The 26,321-nt window shown below is 38.5% G+C and overlaps 2 protein-coding genes across 6 annotated transcripts in view; one reads left to right on the forward strand and one right to left on the reverse strand.

Moving 5' to 3' along the window:
* dock1.S (dedicator of cytokinesis 1 S homeolog) overlaps positions 1–26,321 on the reverse strand; it is a 234,066-nt gene that overhangs the window by 96,746 nt on the left and 110,999 nt on the right. The gene's annotated exons all lie outside the window — the stretch shown is intronic.
* Positions 1,289–25,704, forward strand: insyn2a.S (finhibitory synaptic factor 2A S homeolog). 2 transcript variants are annotated; one of them, XM_018227400.2, is made up of 4 exons: positions 1,289–1,598; positions 11,541–12,708; positions 19,725–19,796; positions 25,135–25,704. In XM_018227400.2, the coding sequence occupies exons 2-4, from the start codon at positions 11,546–11,548 to the stop codon at positions 25,316–25,318; spliced, it is 1,419 nt and encodes a 472-aa protein (XP_018082889.1). In that variant the 5' UTR covers positions 1,289–1,598; positions 11,541–11,545; the 3' UTR covers positions 25,319–25,704. The 2 variants fall into 2 exon arrangements, with proteins under 2 accessions (XP_018082889.1, XP_041426845.1); XM_041570911.1 differs by lacking the exon at positions 1,289–1,598 and adding an exon at positions 1,874–2,050.

Genomic DNA, 26,321 nt, shown 5'->3' on the forward strand with positions numbered 1-26,321 from the left:
CCCGAATTCTAGTTTTCATTAAAGCATCCATACCTGTTATAAAGGTGTTAAAATATCTGAGCTGTCAATCAAATATTACCTGCCCCGCCTCTATGCCTGAAGCATAGCACTTCCTAGATGTCACTGCCCTCCACACATTCCCCCCTCTAACGCTCTATAATTTGGTAGGATACTGTGCATGGGCATTAGGTCCCCCATTCTGGTGCATACATAAGATTTTGGGGGTGATACACAATTTGTCTTAATAACAGTGTCCAGAAAATGGCTCCTGCCTGCTTGCTGTGATTGTGTAATTCCAAGAGTGAAGGAAACAAAATGTAAATAATAAGGGGCCCATTCACTTAGCTTGAGTGAAGGAATAGAGGAAAAATACTTAGAATTTCTAAGTGTTTTTTTGGCTACTTCGACCTTCGAATCGAACGATTCGAACTAAAAATCATTTGACTATTAAACCATTCGATAGTCGAAGTACTGTCTCTTTAAAAAAAACTTCGACCCCCTAGTTCGCCACCTAAAACCTACCGAGGCCAATGTTAGCCTATGGGGAAGGTCCCCATAGGGTTCCTATCAATTTTTTAATCGAAGGATAATCCTTCGATCGATGGATTAAAAATCCTTTGAATCGTTCGATTCGAAGGATTTAATCGTTCGATCGAACGATTATTCCTTCGATTGAACGAATTGCGCAAAATCCTTCGACTTCGATATTCAAAGGATTTTAATTCGGCAGTCGAATATCGAGGGTTCATTAACCCTCGATATTCGACCCTAGGTAAATTTGCCCCTAAATGCAGTGTAAGTAAATTTTATTTTGCTCAACTGCCATGATAGAAAATAATTTGGAATTATTTCTTAGGGCGACAGGTCCCCTTTAAAGCAGTCCTGTATGTCAAGATTTCAGCTGGGAACAAGATAGTTCTCTTCCAGTGAATTTGTTATCAGCTACCAGTTCAGACATGCGCCTAGTCCTGCCGGCACATTGGCACTTACTGCTATAAAATACTCAAAACAGTAAAATGTGCCTTTATATTAAAAAGCCATAATAGCAATTACAAAAAGCAGTCTGACACCGAGCCGTCCGTAACCCTAGGAAAGAACGAACGAAGATGAAACCAGATAAAAGAAGATTAAATGCCACAATTTAATACATCAGAAAACAAATGTTCATGTTACTATGGTACAAGTAGCCATAAGAAACAAGCAGTAGGTTTCAATCGATCCAATTTGAGAGAATAAACAGACACAAGGTGGAGCTCTTTCCCTTTGAATTGCACTTATACAATCTCTATGGTTTCATGCAGTTTGAGCGTTGGCTTCGTGGAGGGAGCAGCTTTTGTTTGTGTGCTCTGCCCAGACCTCCAGTCCCCCCATTTTCCAAAAGAAGAAGAAAAAAAAATCTAAAACTACAAGTTTTAATCAACCAAGACAACTGCTTGATGGTAACAGCTCTGAACTCTCAGGAAGGCAAGGAGATTGCTAGAAATATCCTGCAGCAGATGCTGGACTCATTCCACACTAGCCTTGCAGGACTGATCGCACAGAGAAATGTATCGAAAAGGAACTTTGCAGTCGTCGACTTATTTCTAAGGATCCATAAGGTAAGAGGGGTGCGTGTTTTCCTGGGGATGCTCGTGGGTTATGGAGCATCTGAACATGCACAGCAGGAAGATGTTTATTGTGCATTTGCCGAGCAGACGATATGAGAGAGCTAATATACAGGCAAAGGGTTTGCACAATCTCTTGTACAAACACCATAATTTCTTGCAATGAATATGATCTGCATAGAAGATATTACTACCTTAATCCATGAAGCTGCAACTGGACTTCATGCTGCAGGGGGGGGGGGGGATGCTCAGCTCTTAGGAATTATTAGTCTCATTATCATAACTTTTACATTTCATTAAATCCAAAATGCAAAAATAAAAACCAAAACAGCTTTTATTTCCGGTAGGAAAATCCACATTGTGATAAATCTTTCCCGTGTATATTCGCCCATCTGTGCCGGATTGGAGGCAAAGATAATCAAGATGCTTTATCCCGTGGGACCTTGGTGAGAATTTAAACAAACCTACTTATTCATGCAGGAGGCAAAGCCTTCTCTATACCTGACCATTAGCAATGTCCTGACAACCTTTCCCCGTCGTGAAATATCGGAATATCGAAATATCATGACCATGGATGTCGAAGGGGAACCTATGGGGGGCTGGTATTGGATATACGAAGCATTCAGCAGCCAAACAAAATATTTAAAAGCAAATTAGCTACACAAAGTCCAATGAAGGGGCAAATGGCACAGGAGGGGGGGGGGGTCTCGTTCTTTTACCGAAATAGAGAATGACCCTTGTGTGCGTATATCTATATATCTATAGATATATATATATAGATATATATATCTATAGATAGATAATAGATAGATAGATAGAGATATATATAGATATATATTTATATATAGATAGATAGATAAGTGAATGCTGGTGCAAACAGGGATTTTTTCTTCAGAGTCTGTTTTTTCTTGATAAAGGTTCCCAAGGTGGATCGAAACGTTGAATAAATAAAATTCCCTGTGTGCACCAGCATTCACTTATTTTGGAACTTCTGGGAGCACCAGGGTATATGGCTGAACTACAAGTGTGTGCAGAAGCCTTGGAATATATATATATATATATATATATATATATATATATATATATATATAGGTGATGCAAGGATCAGCACACTCATTTGTAGAAAAGCTTTTCTACAAATGAGTGTGCTGATCCTTGCATCACCTGTATCATTAATTTGATCCTGCACCTCAAACTCATACAAGTATCGAGTGCTGATACCCACAGGACGCATATAGATATAGATATAGATATAGATATAGATATAGATATAGATATAGATATAGATATAGATATATAGATATATATATATCTATATATATATATATATATATATATATATATATAGATAGATAGATAGATAGATAGATAGATATTAGCAGAAGGACCTGCACTCCATTTTATTGTGAATTAATTGTGTTTTATTTTCAATGCATATTCAATGTTTTGGCCCACTTTAGGGCCTTTTTCTGCTAATCTGTATGTCAAACTTTGACCCTTGCACCCAAAATTGTCTCTGATCCGGTATGAGTGCAAACACTGAACATAAAGTATGTATATATATATATATATATATATATATATATATATATATATATATATATATATATATATATATATATTCAGCAATTTGGATCTTCATACCTTAAATCTAAAAGAAAATCCTGAAAAATAAACCCAATAGGCTGGATTTGCCTCCAATAAGGATTAATTATATCTTAGTTGGGATCAAGTACAAGCTATTGTTTTATTATTACAGAGAAAAGGGAAATTCTTTTTAAAAATTTTGATTATTTGGATAAGAGTCTTTTTGGATAACGGGTTTCCAGATAATGGATCCCTACCTGCATGAATAAATATATGTGTGTAATGGTTACAGAATGCAAATATATGTTGCTTTTTTGTCTGTGTGTCAAATTAAAGCAAACAGTCTTGGGGAGATCTATATCTCTGTATATATAATAAATATTTATATTACACATGCATGAGAGTCAGGTCAGATCTTGGCCACTAGATAAGGAGTGGGGGCAAACACCTGACATTCAGCACATGACCAGGCATCTTAAATAGGGTTTAAAGTGAGCCCATAACGTATTCTTACGCCCCCTTTGCCGGCCACCAGAGACTGTCCTGCCTAAGATTTCCATCTAAACCCACTGAGGTTTTTCCTACCCTTGTATCTGCATGAAGTGTCTCTTTCCTCATTGAAATATTTATCTTCAGTGCATATAGTGGATGTGCTGAATTGCTAAGCGTCTGACGGCTGAATTCATGTATTACAAGATACCTGGAGCGGAGCCGGATGCCTTTGAATAGGACTGTTGTTTGATATAATGTCTATAAATCGTCTGCATTGATGTTCAAACTCTAGGGAGGGAATGTTGTGGGTTGCTGCACGTTGAAGTTGATGGTTCCTGGTTGTGCCAGGAATAGTGATACAAGGAGCTTTTGGAATATAATTCATTGTACAGGTATGGGATCAGTTATCCAGAAAGCTCTGAATTACAGAAAGGCCGTCTATCACAGACTCCATTTTATCAGAACAATCCAAATTTTTCTCTGTAATAATAAAACAGTAGCTTGTACTTGATCCCAACTAAGATATAATTAATCCTTATTGGAGGCAAACCCAGCCTATTGGGTTTATTTATTTTTTACGTGATTTTCTAGTACTTAAGGTATGAAGAGAGATCCATATCCGGAAAAACCCCAGGTCCCGAGCATTCTGGATAATGTATTTGCTGCCTATAAAAATGAGACCTGGTTGAGCAGCTTGTATTAAATGTGTTCGGAAAGGCAGACAACTTGACACTGGTAAAATAGACCAGCACCTGGAGCTGGTGATGCCTGCGGTGCATCCGGTTTATGGGCGAGTATAACTTACGCTGCCATTTTGCATTCCTGTGACAGGTCATTGCCTGAAGGAGATAAAGAGCGATGTCTACTTCCCAAAACCCACACATGGTTTGCTCCTCACATGCAGTGATTTACTGCAGCAAGGTCATTGTGGTGAGGAATGTCAGGAACAGCTAGAGTACAGCATTCCCCCCCAAAACTGATTATTCACAGCTCACATGCACTACCAACATCTGGATCAGCACAGCAGATAGGATGGTTGTGGGAATGGGAGTCATAAACCATACCTCCCAACTGTCCCATTTTTGACAGCTCAACCCGCAGTCCCTCATTTGTACTGGAAAGTCCCGTTTTTCTCAGCCAGAAAAAGAAAGTTTCTAACTTAAGCTCCCCATAGACGCCGAACGACCGATTTTAGGGAAGCTCAACCAATCCTTCGAAATTATTGTGCGGTTAGTGGGATTCGAACGATCGTACATCTTACGATTTTTCGGCCAACACCTGTCAGGAAATTGATTGGCCAGGTCAAAAAATCTTTGTCGGTCCCAGTGCAATCTATCTATGTTTGCAGGGCCAAGCAGGCAGCTCCCCTTTGTTTTCCTGGCAAATTGGTCTTTTTAGTTGATGGTAAATTCGTACGATCGTTCTGAGAAGATTGAGGCCTCACGATCAGGATCTGATCTTTTAAAAATCTCAACATCTATGGCCAGTTTAATTGGCTTTTGGCAAACAGCCCAGAACTGATAAAGCAGAAGATAAGATACTTTTGTATCAATTTTGAGATAAGGAAATAAGAAATTGTAACAAGATAAGATAAGGAGGTCCGTTTGGAAAAGTTAGACTTAAGGGTAGGGGCACACTGGGCGATTTGGGGAGATTTACTGCAGGACTACACGGCCGATTTCGCAGTGATCTGACGTGCTGCGCAAAATCAGAGGCGTCACGTTGGATGCGACGGAAATAAAGTCGCATTGTTGATGCAACACGACTGTCGGATGCAGACACTGCACGCTGCGTCTGCATCCGACAGTCGTGACTCATCGAATCAACAATGTGACACGATCCGACACTGCCATTGCTTACCTTGTTTACGTCGCATCCAACGTAATGCCTGCGATTTTGCGCAGCGCGTCGGAATGATGCAAAATTGGCCATGTAGTCCTGCCCTTAGTCGCCTGGCAATTGGGGAGATTGGTCCCCGCAAAGACGAGGAGTTTAGTCGCCAGGCGACTAAATCTACCTGAATCGCCCAGTGTGCCCCTCCCTCTAGCTGGCCATAGACGCAAAGATCCGACCATACGAATCCTCGATTCATACGACTTTCGGATCGTGTGTGGAGTGTCCTGACATCTGTCGTGCCATGCCGATTGGTCGATCGGACAGGTTAGAAGATTTCTGTCGGCTGCTGATAATTTCTCTGCTTGTATTTCCAATCTGACGATCTTCAGCAATCGTACGACAACTTTTTTTTGTCGTACAATTGATGTCAGGGGCATCATCGGCTGATCTGTTCTTTTTCTACTTTCTATGGCCAGCTTTACAGCTTAAAGGGCAAGTCACCTTCATTAGCAAAACTGTAATAACTTTAAAAAAGCACAGAAATATGTTCAAACTTTCATAACCTGCCAAATTTTGTAAAATGAACATGGTAATTAGGGGGTGTGGCCACAAAAATGGGCATGGTCAAAAAGAAATACCATGGGAGGTATGCATAAACTGCAGGCACTTGATGGGAACTAGTGTGAGGGCAGAGACACATGGTCAGATTCGGGGGGATTAGTTGCCCGGTGACAGATCTCATCTTCTTCAAGGCGACTAATCTCCCCATGAGGCAACTTCAGGCGACTTTGGAAAACTAAGCGATCGGAGTGCCATCCCACAGGCGATTTACATTCTAGCCAGCGGGAAGGCAGTTCAGGGAGATTAGTCGCCCAAAAAAAGAGGAGATTTGTCGCTGGGCAACTTATCTCCCTGAATCTGACAGTGTGACAATCTTCAGGAAAAAAACACAACAAATACTTGGAAAGTACATATCCACCCAATACCTCGAATACTTCCCAGCCATTACATAACATTCTCTGCAAAATGCTGCCCAAACCGTGGCCCTGGATAACCCTGCACCCCAGAACCACATACAGGTATGGCATCCTTTATTCAGAAACCCATTACATAAAAAAGGCCATCTCCCATAGACTCCAATTTTATCCACATAATCCAATTTCTTTTTAATGATTTACTTTCTCCTTGTAATAATAAAACAGTACCTTGCACAGGTGTAGGATCCGTTATGACGGAAAGGCGGTCTCCTATAGACTCCATTTTATCCAAATAATCCACATTTTTAAAAAAAACGATTCATTTTTTCTCTGTAATAATAAAACATTAGCCACACTAAGATATAATTAATCCTTATTAAAAGCAAAACCAGCTCACTGGGCTTATTTAATGCTTTGATGGTTTTCTAGTTGGGAATAATCCAAATTTGAATTCGAAATTTGTCATACCTCGACTTCGATAGTAAGCTATCTAAAACCTGCCGAGTTCATGTAAAAGTCAATGGCAGCGGTCCAGTGACCCATTTGAATATGTCAATAGCCTTCCTGACATTCCAATTTGTTTTGGAGAATAAAAACAATTAGAATTTGATTTGAGTTTCCGGGTCTCTAATATTCGTTCGAGTTTAAGACAAAGTTTTTGCTTAAATAAAATACTATTCGAACTTCAAGGTCATTCGAGGTAAAAAAAAAACGCTTATCACTCGACCTTTTATAAATATGGCCCCTAGGTGTGTATAAAACTTTATAGAGCTGAAAATCAAATTGCCCCATTGTATGAGGTCCTCAAGGAGCCTTCCAACTCCATCCAGTGATAAAAGTGCTGAAAATATGCACTGGTACATTTAATAGATAATTTAGTCTCTTGTAATTTTTCTGGCCAAAGATCCATTTGTTGACCAGCTTGGTCCAAAATTGAATGATCTGCCTGTGTGTGCTTAGTATTACCAATAAATAGACATAGGATCTGTAATGCAGAAGCCAGTTTTACAGAAAGCTCTTAATTACAGGAAGCATCTCACATAGATGACATTTTATCCAAATAACCCAAACGTTTCTCTGTAATAATAAAACAGTATCTTGTAATTGATCCAAACTAAGATATAATTACTCATTATTGGAAGCAGAACCAGCCTATTGGGTTTATTTAATGTTTACATGATTTTCTAGTAGAGAAAGGCGTCACATGTGGAGATTCGGGGAGATTTAGTCGCCCTGCAAATCGACTCTTCTTCGGGCGACTTATCTTCCCGAACTGCCTCCCCGCTGGCTAGAATGTAAATCCCCGACGGGATGGCACTCGGAGCTCTTTGTTTTCCGAAGTCATCTGAAGTTGCCTCACAAGGAAACTTTGGGTGAATTCGGGAAAATGAAGCGCCGCGAGTGCCATCCCGCTGGCGATTTTTCATTCAGAGGAAGGCAGTTCGGGGAGATTGTCGCCCCGAAGAAGAGGAGACTTGTCGCCGGGCGACTAAATTTGCCATTACTTAACAATTACAAAAATGCATATCCCCCCCTTTTAACTTATAGAGCGATGAACTCTTTTATAATACACAAAAGCCATGAATATCCTGTAAATTATATCCTTTTAAACGGTGACTAGTGATGTCATCAGTTCTAAATGGTGAGTAGTGATGTCATTTATGTCACATGACTCACTCAAACTTGTTTATTACAATAAATAAAGTAACCCTTGCTGGAAAATATGAGGATATTCGAAGTCACCTCGGAGTTCCATAACCTCTATAAAATATATGGTCATGGAACTCCTCAGTAACTTATAATATCCTTATATTTTACAATAAAGGGTACTTTATTCACTATATAAAGGCTTTAAAGGCCTCCTTCCTTATCAGGAACCTTTTCAAATGATTGATTTCCCGACTGTCATGCTTTTTAATGTCACCTGTAAACAGCACACAGCCTTCCATTAAGCTGGCTGCTTGATAAGAGCTTTTCCTCTGTACTGTCATTCAACACAGCTTACTTCTCGAAAATCCCTCAAAATACCAATCCAAACAGATTTACAGCTGATAAAAGATATACAAACCAAAATGAGACTTCCTTTCAGCTCACAAATCGCCAGTCCATTATTGCAGTGGGACTCTTAGATCTGGCACTTGAAAGATACCAGATGAAAAGGCGTCAGTGTATATAAAGTTGGAATGTGCACAAAACTGCAAATGTCATACAGGTATGGGATCCGTTATCCGGAAACCCGTTATCCAGAAAGCTCCGAATTACAGAAAGGCAGTCTCCCATAGACTCCCCCATTATAAATATATAAATTCATTTTTTAAAATAATTTCCTTTCTCTCTGTAATAATAAAACTGTACATTGTACTTGATCCCAACTAAGATATAATTAATCCTTATTGGAAGCAAAACCAGCCCATTGGGTTTATTTCATGTTTTCAAGATTTTCTAGTAGACTTCACGATCCAAATTACAGAAAGATCTGTTATCTGGAGCATTTCAGTGGTTTTAAAGATATTTGTACATGTTTGAAAGCAGCATCACTCTGGCTGCAGTATATTCTTTGCACCTCTGGTTCGGACTACTGAAACAATCTAGCAGACACTAGCTGATTAACAGAGCTGGGATAGACTTCTGTTATATGTTTCGACTGTCGGACACATAGGACAGAGGGATATATATATATATATATATATATATATATATATATATATATATATATATATATATATATATATATATATATATATATATATATATATATATATATATATAAAATTCTGGAAAGGCCATCTCCCATAGGCTCTATGTTATCCAAATAATACACATTTTTAAAAATGATTTCCTTTTTCTCTGTAATAATAAAACAGAAGCTTGTCCAGGTATGGGGTCCGTTATCCAGAAACCCATTATCCAGAATGCTCCGAATTACAGAAAGCCCGTCTCCCACAGACTCCATTTTATCCAAATAATCCAATTTTTTTTTAAAAATGATTTTCTTTTTCTTTGTAATAATAAAACAGTAGCTTATACTTGATCCCAACTAAGATATAATTAATCCTTACTGGAAGCAAAACCAGCCTATTGGGTTAATTCAATGTTCACATGATTTTTTAGTAGACTTAAGGTATTGAAATCCAAATTACGAACATTATCTGGAAAACCCCAGGTCCTGAGCATTCTGGATAACAGGTCCCATATATACATAAAAAAGTCTTTCAACCTGTAGGGAGCCATGAATGGCATTTGAACTCTGTTTAAAATAAAATTTATGTGCAATTCTTAGGTTTTACTAAAGGCAAAAAACATTCCAAAATAGTAATATAATAATAAATATCAGAAACCCTTTGGATTCAAGCCGTGAGTACTCCTGCAACAGAAATATGTATAATCCCAGTGGGGGTTATTAAATTACCATGCAAAGTACATATTCACTGACTAAGGCACAACGCATGCATATTTTTTATGCATTTAAGGAAATAAACATGAAGAGGAACATAGAGATCAATCCACTGCAACTTTCACATAAACAGATCTCTTTCACACATAACAAGATCCTGTAGGAAATGTTTCTAATTAAAAAAAAAAGGTGGGGGGATATGGGTAAATGTTGTACAGTTTCTATACTGGTGGCAGGAATACTTCCATTGGACTTCCTTATCTCTGTGCTGTTTAGCTGGGCCCATGAAAGCTCCAGCAGTGCCTGCCCTGTAAAGCTTGCAGTCTATTTCCTTCCACTGTGATATGTGGCATTCTGAAAGCCAAACAGGACAAATATCCCTTAAAGCGATTCTGTAATGATTTTTGTGGTGTCGTTTTTATAAATTTTTATTTAAAAAATTTTATTTACAAAATTTAATTCCTGAACCAACAAGTGTATTTTTTTAGTTGTGATATAGGTGTGTAGGTGCATCTGAGGTGATTTTGCCTGGTCATGTGCTTTCAGAAAGAGCCAGTACTTTAGGATGGAACTGCTTTCTGACAGGCTGTTGTTTCTCCTACTCAATGTAACTGAATGTGCCTCAGTGGGACCTGGATTTTTACTATTGAGTGTTGTTCTTAGATCTACCAGGCAGCTGTTATCTTGTTTTAGGGAGCTGCTATCTGGTTACATTCCCATTGTTCTTTTCTTAGGCTGCTGGGGGGAGGGGGGAAATCACTCCAACTTGTAGTGGCAGAATGCCTTTAAAGGAGAAGGTCTTACATTTTGGGGTCCCAAATGTAAGGCATAGGGATGCAGTGAATCCACTATTTTTGAATCAGGCGAACCCCCAAATCCTTAGCGAAAGATTTGGCCGAATATCGAACCTAATCTGAATCCTAATTTGCAAATGCAAATTAGGGGTGGGAAGAGGAAAACCTTTTTACTTCCTTCATTTTGCGACAAAACGTCATATGATTTCCGTCCCAGTCCCTTATTTGCATATGCAAATTAAGATTTGTATTCAGTTCGCCCAAATCCGAATCCTGCTGAAAAAGGCAGAATTCTGGCCGAATCCTGAACCTAATCCTGGATTCAGTGCATTCCTGAGTAGGTACCAAGTGATTGTATTGACTTAACTGAAACCCTGAGCCAGTGCTCCTATCAGCAGAAAACTGCACCGGCCCGGGGTTATACCAGTGAGCACCACGGAGAGATCTTCTTCCATCTTCCTCCTTCTTCGTGTGGCATGCGTTTGCCCCAGGAAATTTGAAGAAAGAAGAAGCCGGAAGAGGATCGCTCCATGGTGCTCACTGGTATAACCCGGGGCCGGTGCAGTTTTCTGCCGAGAGGAGCACCAGCCTGAGGTTTCAAGGCAATACAATAATTTGGGGGTGCCTAACATTTGGCACCCCAAGTGCTGCAAGCTTTTTCTCCTTTAATCACTGTTGCCCCGGTGGAACCTTAAAACTTTTCACAATCCTTAAAAGGAACATAAGAGGAAGGGTTATCAAGTGGATAATTGTAGACTGAATGATTAGGCTTGCATGAGAGGGCGGAGTAAAAGGAAACTCCGAAACATAATTTATTGACACAGGGATTAATCAATTACACCATTTCTGTCTGCAGGAAACATGGTGAGCAAAGAAGGGGACAAATGTGTGCTGACATCCTCGGAAAGCGAAGTCGAACAAGCCGTTTCACTTGCCTTAGAGATGAAATATGCACTGGACCCCAACAGGCAGATTAAGAAAAGGAATAAAGCCCTCCAAGTGAGGTTTAAAGATATTTGCGAGGCTCAAAATGAACAGAGGGATAAACAGCTTTCTACCATGCCGCAAACCGAGAAGAAAGATAGTAAATCTCTTTCCTACAAAGCTTATCGGAAGTACATGACCGTGCCCGCTCGCAGGTCTATACCCAACGTAACAAAGAGCACAGGGGTCCAAACTTCCCCGGATCTAAAAAAACGCTACCAGACTTTCCCTCTGGATCGGAAAAAAGGAAATATTTTAAAAAATAACGGGGTGGATCCATTAAATAACCAGAACAATGGATTTATAATCGATGCGAAGGATAAAAACTCAGGGGAGACCATTCAGTGCAGCAGGGTCAACGAGCAAGTGGTAGCAGACTTGATGATACACTCAAGCGAGGACATGGACGCCATTTATCCGCTTTCTACCAGTAACTCATGTAAAAGCACTGACTCGCACAGCTGTATCAATGAGTCCCCTACTCATCAAAATCCAGCCAACATTTCCTTGGAACAGGTCATCTGCCATGTGCATGAAGCAGCAAAATCTGATAGAGGCCCACTGGGGAACATGCCATCTACTCAGCCCGGACACGTAAAAGTGCTTTTGAAAGAAGAAGCCACAATTCATTCGCCTACACTTAACCCAAACTTGACAGATCCAGAGGAATCCAATCCTGGGAATGATTCTGAACGGACGACGAGTACATCGACGGAGGAAGAAAATAAAAGAACTGCTCATCTTAATGGCTTGCACATACATAGGAAAGGATGTCCAACCCAGTCGCAGTGTCAGGCAACGGAATGTAATAGCCAACAGGCCCTTCAGATAAATGTTTTACCTGCAGAAAAAAACGCACCTTGTCAGATAGCAGTCGCTTTGAGTGGTGAATGCCAACAAATTGTGCCTCATGCTGAAGTAGGAGACTTAAAAGCACAGCTCCACACCATGGAAAATCTGATAAGTTCAAGCCAGGAAACCATAAAAGTGCTTTTGGGTGTTATTCAGGAGTTGGAGAAAGGAGAAGCTCACAGAGATGGGTAAGTGCATATTGGCCACTAGTTCCAAGAACCTACTATCGGGGTACCCAACTGGCTGTTGTGACGTAAAACCACTCAATGGAATCATCCAAGCTGTATTTAAAGGAACAATAGCACCAAAAAAATGAAAATGTTTTAAAATAATTCAAATATAATGTCCTGTTGTGGTGCACTGGTGAAACTCGCGTGTTGTTTCAGAAACTCTACAATAGTTAACATACAAAAACTGCTGTGTAGCCATGGGAGCAAGAAAGTTCACTGACACACAAGGTATTGGTGGCAGGGTGAAACCCTTGCTTTATATTTTTATTGCAGCAGGCAACGTTTCAGGGATAACCCATTGGTTATCCCTGAAACGTTGCCTGCTGCAATAAAAATGGAAAAGCAAGGGTTTCACCCTGCCACCAATACCTTGTGTGCCAGTGCACTTTCTTGCAGTACTTTGTAGATAGCTTGCCGATACCTATATTACTGAGCACCAGGGGTTCTCGTTGTTTGGAGGGCCAGTGTTTGCGTGTGGGAGCAACCATTCAAAGCTGAAAATGCACAGGATACACAGCAAATAGCAGATAAGCTATGTAGTATACAATTGGATTCTTCAGAACGTATCTGTTATCTACTGTGTATCCTGTGACATTATATTGTCATACCATTAAAACATTTCCATTTTTTTGGTGTTACTGTTCCTTTAATGCTTCTTAAAGGAGAAGGAAAGGCATCGTACACTTGGGGGTACCAAATTTTAGGCACCCAAAGTGATTGTATTGACTTACCTGATACCCCGGGTCGGTGCACCTATCGGAAGAAAACTGCACCGGCCTGGGGTTATACCAGTGAGCACAAAGAGCGATCTTCTTCCTGCTTCCTCTTTCTTTGCGCAGTAGAACATAAAGCCAAACTTTAACTAAAAAGTCGGCTATTTCATTCTACTGTGCATGCGTTTGCCAGGGGAAATTTGAAGAAGAAGACGATCTCTCCATGGTGCTTGCTAGAAAAAAAAAAAACCCGCTCGGGGTTTAGGGTAAGTAAATACAATCACTTGGGGGTGCCTAACATTTGGCACCCCCAAGTGCAAGATGACTTTCCTTCTCCTTTAATTCCTAGAATCCATCACTTCACAATGGAACAAGGTGAGGGAGCGGTTGAATGACTGTGAAAATGATCTGCTTTTCTTTGTTTTGATATGAATCTGCTGCTTTGTACAACTCTACTAACAGACACGTTATCTGCCTGTGTGCAGCTACAGTGTGTGTGTGTGTGTGTGTGTGTGTGTGTGTGTGTGTGTGTGTGTGTGTGTGTGTGTGTGTGTGACTTTAAAGGGATTTACAAAGACTTTGAAGGGATCCTGTCATCGGAAAACATGTTTTTTTTTCCAAAAGACATCAGTTAATAGTGCTGCTCCAGCAGAATTCTGCACTGAAATCCATTTTTTTAAAAGAGCAAACAGATTTTTTTATATTCAATTTTGAATCTGACATGGGGGCTAGGCATTTTGTCAATTTCCCAGCTGCCCCTGGTCATGTGACTTGTGCCTGCACTTTAGGAGAGAAATGCTTTCTGGCAGGCTGCTGTTTTTCCTTCTCAATGTAACTGAATGTGTCTCAGTGGGACATGGGTTTTTACTATTGAGCGTTGTTCTTAGATCTACCAGGCAGCTGTTATCTTGTGTTAGGGAGCTGCTATCTGGTTACCTTCCCATTGTTTTTTTGTTTGGCTGCTGGGGGGGGGGGGAAAGGGAGGGGGGTGATATCACTCCAACTTGCAGTACAGCAGTAAAGAGTGATTGAAGTTTATCAGAGCACAAGTCACATGACTTGGGGCAGCTGGGAAATTGACAATATGTCTAGCCCCATGTCAGATTTCAAAATTGAATATAAAAAAAAATCTGTTTGCTCTTTTGAGAAATGGATTTCAGTGCAGAATTCTGCTGGAGCAGCATTATTAACCGATTCATTTTGAAAAAAAATGTTTTTTCCCCATGACAGTATCCCTTTAAGCCTACTGAAAATATTTAATTAATGCATATAGGAAGAGTACTTCAATTTATATTTTCTCACTAAGCAAAAAGGAGTTTTTTGGTGGAGGACCCCTTTAAAGCATTACGGTAACTTTAATCACAATTAAAAAAACAAACGTGTGCTGTGATAATGCAATAAAGAAATAAAAAAACCATTGGTGATAATTTACAAACACTGGGCAAATCTGTTTCAAAGCAGTAACCCATGGGGACCAATCAAAGATCTTCGTTAAATATTCTGCCTGCGATAGACAGAAAATTCTAATTGCTGACGGGTTGATATGGGACACTGCATTGGGCCAATGTGCTTGCCATGTGTTTATGTATTCCAGTGCGTTCCAGGTTGTAATCAAAACTTTAGGATTTACATATTTGGATGTTTTCTTAACCTTTCTTGGAAGCCAGTGAGAAATTCAGCTAATATGGCAACATATTATAGGGGTTATTCACCTTTGAGATAACTTGTAATATGATGTAGAGAGTGATATTCTAAGAAAATTTGCAATTGGTTTTCATTTCTTAATAGACCCTCGATATTCGACCCTTGATGAATTTGCCCCTAAGAGTGCGCAATTAAAATTTGCAAAGCACAATTAAAGTTCATAATGCAATAACAGTTTAAGGAACAATATTACATTGCGAGATGTGGATCTTTATTCTTATTGGTGCGAATTGTTTTTCTCGACTTATCATAGACAAATGGAATCTATGGTTAAACAATCTGACCAACATGTTGTTAGGATCCTGTAGAACACTTTTCTGTAGAACTCCCTAATGCTATGTTCCCTATGTTTCCCTATGTCCCTAATGCTATGCTAACATTCAATTAAACCTCGATCAGTAATTTGTAAATATAATTCCTTACATTCCTTGGTTTGCATTGGTTTCACCAACTTCAGATACAATCAAACTGGTCATGAGGCTAAAGTACCTGCTGGTGTCTAGCTTGATCTGTGACCTACACGGTCCATCATTTCTCTACCCTGTTATTGTACTGACTAGAATCTTGTAGCTTGTATCACAAAGCAGATTGTCCATGTGTGACTGATAATTGTTTAAGTGCCTTGTTGCATATGGAGAAATATTCCCCAGAGTGTATTCACAGCTAAAAAGTTGCCCATGTGGAATTAGGTCAAAGACACCGATTAAAAGATTATTAGCTCTTGGAAGCAGGGTTTTCTATCTTTCTAATAGGGCTGTTTTGTTACAGTCCTATATGAAAGTCTATATCCTCATTATACAGCTTTGGGGTGCTATAAAAAATTAGATGACAATCAATATTACATTTCTAAGCTTTGCTAAAAATACACATAATACGCCACCAGACTTACACATTGTTCCGAATGCCAAAAACTCAAAAATAATATCTGAATTTTTAGTTGGAAAAATGTTTAAATTCTTTGAGATTTATTATACCCGAGAATGGAGAATGGGAGGTGGGAGTGATGGAGAATGGGAGGTGGGAGTGATGGAGAGGAGGTGGGAGTGATGGAGGGGAGGTGGGAGTGGCGGAGTGGGGACCAATGGAGGGGAGGCAAAAACCAAAGAGGGCTGCAAATGGAATAGGGGTCGGCAGAAGACAATTTAAGAGGTGCATGCCTAGTGTCCCCCTATCGGTGCACCCTATGCAGGTGCCTCTTCTGTCTACCCCTATTTCCGTCCCTGGATGGCATCATACCGTCCCCAATTGAGCTTGCAAGGTCCCTATACCATTCACATACACTGCTCACTTTTATTAGGAACCAACAAACTGCTTGTATGAATGAGCGGAAAAAACAGAGTACCTAGAAGAAAACACACAGACACATACAAACTACTTGCCCTACATGGAATGACCCCAGTGCTCAAGGCAGGAGAGCTAACCACAGCTGCCCTAGTTGGTATGAGATCTATTATTCAGAATGATTGGGACCTGGAGTGTTCTAGGGGTCTTTACAAAATATGAAGCACCATGATTTAAAATTAAAAAAACAAAAAAACAAACAAAAAAAAAAATACTATTCTGCTATCAGAATAAAGGCAAACTAGTTTATTTAACATCAAACAGAGTAAGCGTTCCTATGAGAGAAAAAAGTGAATCAGTCAAAAATGAAGATTGGTAATATGAAATAGTAAACGTACGTCACAGCTATCTGGAAAACAGCTTTCCAATATTAAGGGATACATTACCTGCACTGTATTCTGCAAGCATTCACGTATCCGCTAATACTCACATTAATCTTACCTCTCTGTGTAATTAGCCAACTGTCAATACAGAGAGGTCAGGTAATGGTCAAAAAAAAACCCTACTTCAATGCCTTTCATTACTGCACAGATATTACAGAATACTGACACTTGATAAGTCATCTGCACAACCCAATTACCTAGGGATGACAGCTGTTCAATACACCCAATTTCCTGTTCTACAGTCACCCAAATATCAGTAAAGATGCTTAAAGGGATACTATTCAATTTTGAAATCTGACATGGGGCTAGACATTTTGTCAATTTCCCAGCTGCCCCTAGTCATGTGACTTGTGCCTGCACTTTAGAAGAGAAATGTTTTCTGGCAGGCTGCTGTTTTTCCTTCTCAATGTAACTGAATGTGTCTCAGTGGGACATGGGTTTTTACTATTGAGTGCTGTTCTTAGATCTACCAGGCAGCTGTTATCTTGTGTTAGGGAGCTGCTATCTGGTTACCTTCCCATTGTTCTTTTGTTTGGCTGCTGGGGGAAAAATGGAGGGGGGTGATATCACTCCAACTTGCAGTACAGCAGTAAAGAGTGCTTGAAGTTTATCAGAGCACAAGTCACATGACTTGGGGCAGCTGGGAAATTGATAATATGTCTAGCCCCATGTCAGATTTCAAAATTGAATATAAAAAAATCTGTTTGCTCTTTTGAGAAATGGATTTCAGTGCAGAATTCTGCTGGAGCAGCGCTATTAACTGATTCATTTTGAAAAAATTTTTTTTTTCCCATGACAGTATCCCTTTAAGGAAGTCAGGCTTGCATGGAGGACAATGAGCAGCAACCTAAGTAAGGCCAAAAAGTACAGATTCACTGGAAAAATCAGGTGTTGTGGGGGAAGGTGGGGTAAATGAGGTCTTGTTGAAGAAACCTTAAATATTTAAAAAAAATATTGTTCATTCTAAGGGGCAGAATTATTAAGGTTCAAATGGTAAATTCTAATTCTAAAATATTTTGTGTGTCAAAACTCACAACTTCACATTTAAAAGCACCAAATGTGAGATTTATCACACCTCGGCCATGGAAACAGTTTTGATTGAAATATTCGCCACCTGAAACCTGCCGAATTCATTTACAGACGAACGGCAGGGGTCGGTTGACCTATTTGAAGATGCTAATAGCCTTCCTGACATTCCAGTTTTTTTTTTCAGAGAAAAACTTGAATCGAGTTTCATTCGAATTTGATTCAAGATTTCGGGTCAGTAACAGTCATTTTAGCTCTTCAAGTTTTTTCTTAAAGCGATAATGACACGTTCCTATAAAAATCATAGGAACATGTCAATATCAAGTAAATGTTGCACCAGTAATCGTTGGAAGAGCTAAGAGTGCATGGTCAGATTTGGTCAGGCAGTTTAACCAGGACGGCCTGAGTAGGATTGTCAGCTCAGGAGTCAGTTTTGACAGGCCTTCCTCTGATCCTGTCGAAAAGCAGTTGACCTGTCTGACAAGTTCATCTGCCATTGCACGTCTGCAGGTCTATGGTACATATCTTCTCCTCTTTACTCCTTGTGGTTGGGGGATTGTCCCAAATGAAAGGAACCCTTCAATGTGGCCATCTGCATGTATTGCCCATTCTGCGGAATCTGTCTGTTTTACTTTAGGTCTGTGAAATGTTAACCAGTGTATTGCCATCTTTACACATTCATTGTGGATAACTTATTCCGCATAATGGTGGCTTTCCAAGAGTAGGGGAACTGGTAACTATACTCCTGAGATTTGTCCTGTGCTGTTAAGCACTGAATCCAATCTTTCTCAAGAAGATCCCTAATTGCTCTTTTGATTGAGAAGCGGATTGAAGAGCTACTTTGAGAAAAAGTCAGAAGGAACAGTTCTGAAAATGTTACAGTTTTGTAGACTAAATCAGTGGACCACTGGAGAAAGAGATTTCTGCTTACAGATAAAGGAGAAGGAAAGGCTAAAATAAAGTAAGCTGCATCAGAAAGGTCTATCTAAATACACCAGTAAACCCTAAAAGTCCTCTGTCAAAAGAAACACAGCATTTCTTTCCTTCTATTGTGTACTCATGGGCTTCTGTATCAGACTTCCCATTTAAGCATAAACCTTGGCTTGAGCATGCTCAGTTTGCTGCTCTCTCCCCTGCCTTTTCCCCCTCACCCTCCCAGCTGTAATCTGAGCCCAGAGCTATGAGTGAGCAGAAAAAGTCTCAGGCAGGAAGTGATGTCACATCAATATGGCTGCTGCTGTCCTAAACAAACAGAGGAAGCGTCTAGAGCTGTTTATTCAGGTATGGTAAAGCATTCTGCAGAATAAATAGAGTATTATAGTTTGCACTATTGTGGCTAATCTATTGGCAATAAACTGTTTCGGTAGCTGTCCTTCTCCTTTAATTATTAGAAGTACAATGAAAGTAATTTGTCTGAATGGTACCGGTTCCCTGCCAAGCTTTCTAAAAATCTTTAGAGGTCCATTCAATTAATTCTTGAAATGCTTACTAAAACTCAATGCACTTTCTTCTGGGATTGCCTAGAACTAATATTATGGATACTTTTTAATAAAAACAATATATTTCCTTTGCACAACAAAATATTTATAGGCTTTGTGGTAAACCCAGGTGTATATTGCCCCTTGTCAAGGCAAATTATGATGCAACTACACAGAGATGGAATTTACTGGGTAAATAATATAATATAATATTTCACCACCATTAGTATTATTTTTAAATATTTTGACCCGATATTTTCTGTGTCAAATAGAAAGAGAAAATATTATGTAATGCAAGTAAGTAAAGCTTGCTATTTTTTTCCTTATAGGCTTTCATATCGGACTGGCCAAGATACATCAAACTGCGACACATGCAGGAATAGCGCATGCATTATCTATAGGTATGTTCACCATTTACCATTCACTGTTTTGTTTGGAAGCAGTTGCTTTATACATAAAAAAAAAAATCCTTAAGAAATTCTCTCTGTGCAACTTCTTTTAAAGGATTCAGACCATACTCTAAACTTAAATCATATGCCTAGCAGTAGATGTGGATGCTTATAATATAAGAAGTGATGAGCGAAATTTTTCGTGAGATTATGCTGCAAAAAAAGATGCCCATGGGTGAAAAAAAAAATTTGTGCGTCAAAAACAAAATGGCCACTTATAGGCTTCAATGCATTTGGCAAATTTGTCGCTATTTTGCAAAATTTGGTCAGATTTGCCCATCACTAAATAGATGCATATGATTCATGTCTGTATTGCTGGTGCCGTTTCTGAAATTTTATATATTACTGTACCTTACCTTAATTTGGAACTTCATGCCTGAAATCTGTTAAAATTTAAAAAAAAACAATAGGATTGTTTCCCCACTAATAAGAATTAATTATATCTAAGCTGGGATCAAGTAGAAGGTACTGTTTAATTATTACAGATAAAGAACGTTTTAAAAAATGTAAATTATGTTATTAAAATGGAGTCTGAGAAATGACCTTCCCATAATTAGGAGTTTTCTGGAAACAAGTTAAAGCCCCCAGACCATTGAATGGTCTTGTGGAGTTCTTATATTAATTTAACACTGCCAAACATTTCTATATTTGACATCTGGACCAGTATGGAGAAAAGGACTGATAGTATTGCCCTGGATTATAGCAATGCTTCAAGCGAAAGCTAAACTGCATTTTCTTAAAGGAATAGTAACATAAAAAAAATAAGATTTAAGATAATAAAAATATAATGTATTGTTGCCCTGCACTGGTAAACCTGATGTGTTTGCTTCAGAAACACTACTATAGTTTATATAAACATGCTGATGTGTAGCAATGGGGCAGTCATTCAATAAAAGGATACACAGTAGATTAACAGATAAGATTAATAGAATTCCATTCAATACTACCGATCTTATCTGTTATCTGCCGTGTATCCTGTGCATTTTCTCTTTTTTCAGCTTTTTTGGCTGCCCCCATGGCTACACAGCAGCTTGTTTATATAAACTATAGTAGTACTTATCTGTTATCTACTGTGTATCCTGTGCTTGAATGGCTGCCCCCATGGCTACACAGCAGCTTGTTTACATAAACTATAGTAGTACTTATCTGTTATCTACTGTGCATCCTGTGCTTGAATGGCTGCCCCCATGGCTACACAGAAGCTTGTTTATATAAACTATAGTAGTACTTATCTGTTATCTACTGTGTATCCTGTGCTTGAATGGCTGCCCCCATAGCTACACAGCAGCTTGTTTATATAAACTATAGTAGCATTTCGGATGCAAACCCACCAGTTTTACCAGTACAGGGCAGCAGTACATTATGTTCTAAATACTTGAAGTTACTGTTCCTTTAAGTCTTAGCAGATTGTACAAGCCGATACCAGCACTTACAGTGGGTACTAGTTTCGCTATTTGGCGCTTAAAAATTACAACATGCAACACCCAGTCGGTCTTGTATTCAAATATTTTGTGATTACTAGTCAACCCCACTTTATCGAATCTAACTTCCACTGCTGTCCAACCGTGAGTTAAATACATCAGCATCTGAATGGCAAATAAACTTAACAACACCAGAAGGGATATTTTATTCTCCCTTTATTAAAAAAAAAGTAGATTTCCTTTTCCCACATGTGAAACAAAAAATAAAAATGAAATCCATAAAAGATCAAGAAGAAGAAAATTAAAATGTTTCCTCTTCCATATCAACTTTTATAGGAACTTGGCCTTTGCACTTGGATAAATATACCCCATGCACCAAGAAGTTGTCCTTAATAACAGAATTGATACTGAATATTTCCTCTTGCAGCACATTTTTTTTGCTTCTGTTGCCTTGGAAAACAGCTTGTATTTAAAGTATATAGCTTTTGCGGCAAACAACGTAGTAAACCAGCTGAAAGCTATGCTGTGCATGTAACCTTGGCTGGGAGATGGAGCCTAACAAATATTTTACATAGCTACATTATTTGAATATAGCAAGGATACTATACTACTAAATAAAATAGTTACTATTATTCAGTTTAATACTGAGCATAATAGAAGGGTTAAAGGAAGAACGTTAACTTTGAAAAATTAAAATCTGCCCTGCATGGGCAGATACTAGTTTGGTCACTGCAGTCCAATGTTCAATGTATCGGCTTTCCTTGATCAGTATACACATCCTACCGTTTTCATGGTTTTATTGAGCCCAGTTTGGTGCCAAACTCACGTGTCTGTTTGGGGCTCAATATTATATTGATGGGGCAGGTTTGACCAAACACCATTTAGGGCTATTGATGTGATCCCAGGCCACAGGGTCTGTATGAATACCTCACCTATTCTAACACCGCTATTACAACGTAAAACAATTACGACACCCCAATTGGTAGAATATTTGGGTGGAGCCACTCACTTGCTGATATGGGCAAGCTCAAGTCTTAAAAGAGAAAAAAATACTTTCAAGAGTGCCCTGTGTATTTCCCTATTTATGGGGAGGTTTTTGGCACCTTAGTTATAAAACTGTAGTCGATATGCAATCTTTTCCTGTTTCCATATTGTAGTTGTGTCCTTTTTTTTTTTTTTTTTTTTTAGCATCCTCTTTGGAATAACATAGTAACTCTATTTATACCTTAAAGGGATCCTGTCATCGGAAAACATGTTTTTTTCAAAACGCATCAGTTAATAGTGCTACTCCAGCAGAATTCTGCACTGAAATCCATTTCTCAGAAGAGACAAACAGATTTTTTTATATTCAATTTTGAAATTTGACATGGGGCTAGACATTTTGTCAATTTCCCAGCTGCCCCTGGTCATGTGACTGATTCATTTTGAAAAAAATGTTTTTTCCCCATGACAGTATCCCTTTAATTTCCATCCAAACCTTTTGCTCTTGGCCAACATGTAGGCCCATTGGGACAAGTCCATTTAGACAGACTAATTTGGTCCTCTCCAACAGCAATCAAACCAAAGCCACATCCAAGCCCAAATGGAGAGAAAAACATCCATGGACCAATGGTGTACGTTGGGACTAGCCTACCTTTAGTAATTATTACTTTATGGACTACACCACCTTGAGTAATTATTACTTTATGGACTACCCCATCTTGAGTAATTATTACTTTAGTTTAGATTAATTTCACACCAAATCCGATTTTATCAAGCAAAATGACCTTTAATTACACTATATACATTTTTTGAATGTGGGGAGAGCAGTGACATCTAGGAAGTGCTGAATGGAAAGTGAAAGTAATTGCTTGCTCCGCCTCTATGCCTAAGGCATAGAGGAGGGGCAGGCAATATTTGATTGACAGCTGAGATTTTTAAATGTGTTTACAACAACTATGACTGCTTTAATAAAAAAAACAATTTGGATTTTATGTTTAATTTGAAAAGGACTTTTGTTATACAGTTTTTCATGTCTGGGTGACAGGTCCCCTTTAACTACTTTTTAATAGGAAGGACCCATAGCACCAACATGCCCTATAAAACCCCAACCCCTCATAGCTGGTAAATGAATGCATAGTTTTAATACGATACGGCACCAGTAAAGAACCCCTAAAAACATAACACCCACAATTCCTGATATGACCTTTTAAATCTACACAGAGCCTTAGTACAGGGCAAGAAAAGGGTCTGAGCAACCACATAAGATGCACAATAGGTATTGGAAACCCACTTGTACAGCTTGATCCAAATTATAAAAAAAGTCATAGCACAGTGTCAAACCCTACAGACCACCAGCTAATCTGCGAACCTACCTTTGTTACATTTAGGGGCACATTTACTAAGGGTCGAATATCGAGGGTTAATTAACCCTCGATATTCAACCATCTAAGTAAAATCCTTCGACTTCAAATATCCAATGATTTACCGCATTTATTTGATCAAACGATCGAAGGAAAAATCGTTTGATCGAACGATTCGAAAGATTTGAATCCATCAATCGAACGATTTTTCTTCGATCAGAAATTGCTAGGAAAGCTTATGGGGCTTATAGGCTAACATTGGTGCTCGGTAGGTTTTAGATGACAAAGTAGGTAGGCAAAGTTTTTTTTTAAAGAGACAGTACTTCGACTATCGAATGGTCGAATAGTCAAACGTTTTTTAGTTCGAATCGTTCGATTCGAAGTTGTAGTCGAAGGTCCACGTAGCCAAAAAAAAACAAAAAACCTACGAAATTCGAAGTTTTTTTCATTCTAATCCTTCCCTTGAGCTAAGTAAACGTGCCCCTTAGAGACCATCATTATACCATGAAGTGCTTGCTCAATGTGGCTGCTGCTGGAGTTCTGTGTATTGTATTTGACTGATGGCAAAGCTAAATATTAGCTTTGATAAATTCTTATCAACATTTTTTTTTTTACATCTTAAATTGTGCTAGTTACATTAATTCCCATGCCCCAAACATGGGAGCTGCCTAGTTTTATAATATTTATGGTATATCTTAAGTTGACCATACAAGAGCCAATATAAACCGCCTACCCAACAACTTCAGATCTTATCGGTAGAAAGAGCTTTACCAGTATGCTCATCTTTAGAAAGTTGCTTCAAAAGGTTAAAAAAAACTCTAGATAAGAAATATGTTTAATATGTACACCATGACAATTTAAAGCTTATAACTCATAAATCTTGAAACTCTAAAGTGTCAAAAACAGCACTCAAGTCATAAAAAAAAACAAAAAAACATTGTTTATAAAATGTAATGAAATGTTTGGGGATAGCCCTTTACGCTAAATAGGACCATTGCTCTTAATATAAGCCTTTGAGATCCAACTTTGATCAAGGTTCTGCTTAGGTCACAAGAAGGTTACAGACAGAAGAAAACACTGCTGTATGAAACATTCAGCAATTGTCCCAAGAATATCTATGAAAATAAAGGTTTTTACCCTGAATCCAATCCTATACAATCTTCAAGTTCAGCTTGCTCATTAATGTAGGAGATCAAACAAGTATTCTCCCTAATCTTATCTTAAATGGCCTTTGGGCTGGGCTCCCACTGTACTGCTTTGCTCCTTCCCATTGAGGCCAGCTCCATAGTTTGGGACGGATAACAGATTCCTATGAACTGAAGTTATATGTCTATAAACCAAAGATTAATTTAATCATCCACCTATGTAGACCAAATCACAAATTTTAGTCTAATATGGACAAACTCTTGCCAATGTCGTATTCATATGATCAACTACAAATGTTTTATAGTTTTTATCAATGCTGTTATTTAAATTACAAATCTTTGGCACACTTTTAAAAAAATTGTTTTAATTTTAATATTTCAGTGTTGAACTGGATTTCAAACAGCAAGAAGACAAACTACAACCAGTCTTGAAAAAACTAAATCCTGTTGAGGAATCTCAGGTTGCACCTTTGCCTTATCCTGCAGAGAGTTACACCTCAACTCCCAAGCAAAAATCCAAAACAGAATCAAAAAAACATGGAAGATGGAAACTCTGGTTTCTTTAGCTGAACCTGCTGGAAATAGAGCCTCCGTCCTTCTTAGGCACATACCCAAAATCCAACAATTCATTTACAAAGAGATCTTGGTAACAGTTCATGTTATCAGGAAGACACTGCCCTGGGCAGTATGCAGATCCCACTGTGTGTACCAAAAAGGCCTTTTATACTTGCCACATTTGTAGGAGCAAGATATAAAAAAAAAAAAAAAAAAAACATGCCAACTTCTAAACAGTTCATTATGCGGGATTTAACTGAATAACAACTGAGAAACAGTCAGATTTGATGTGGTGAGGATGAGGGTAAAATGAACCAAACTTTGTTTTTCCCCGCTCATAATCCAAAGGGTTTTTATTGATTTATATTTAGTTCAATGTATAAAAAAAAAAAATCACTTTTGTTTCACAGATTTACACTTTATATTTAAGATGCAAATATTTAGAAACACATCAGAACTTTATTTTTTGCTTAAAATAAAATTTAAATAGCTTGGGGATAAGTGCAATTTTCAGCACATTGAAAATCTGAAGAAAGCACAAATTTACAAACGGTAAGAGACAGCTGGAAACGAATTGTTTTAAATTTTTGTCGTTAGACATATAACTTGATTATTTATTAGCCGAGTGGTATAACATATGCCAAAGTCAGAACATGCCTTTAATCGTATGGTTCGTTGACAGGGTCAAGGCTACAGGACACTGTTTTCTTTGCCACCCAAAAAAAAAAAAAAAAAACAATAATGTTCTGACTTTATCCAGCCTGTGTTAGAAAATAGGGTCAATATTTTTTAAAAAAATCTGAAGAGTAAAATGCCATATCGTGGTAAGAAAAGCCAAGTGTTTTTTTCTTAATTTGTTTAGCTTTATTACAATAGTTCAAGGACTAAATTTTTTCAATACGATAGAAAAATAAATGTATTATTTAAGTCAGATAAATTCATAAATGTTCATTGAAATATTTTCTAGTTACAAAATATGACTAAAGGATGTTAATTCTATTGTTAAGGAATAAA

Source organism: Xenopus laevis, chromosome 7S (genome assembly GCF_017654675.1).
Source record: "Xenopus laevis strain J_2021 chromosome 7S, Xenopus_laevis_v10.1, whole genome shotgun sequence".
Classification (NCBI taxonomy): domain Eukaryota; kingdom Metazoa; phylum Chordata; class Amphibia; order Anura; family Pipidae; genus Xenopus; species Xenopus laevis.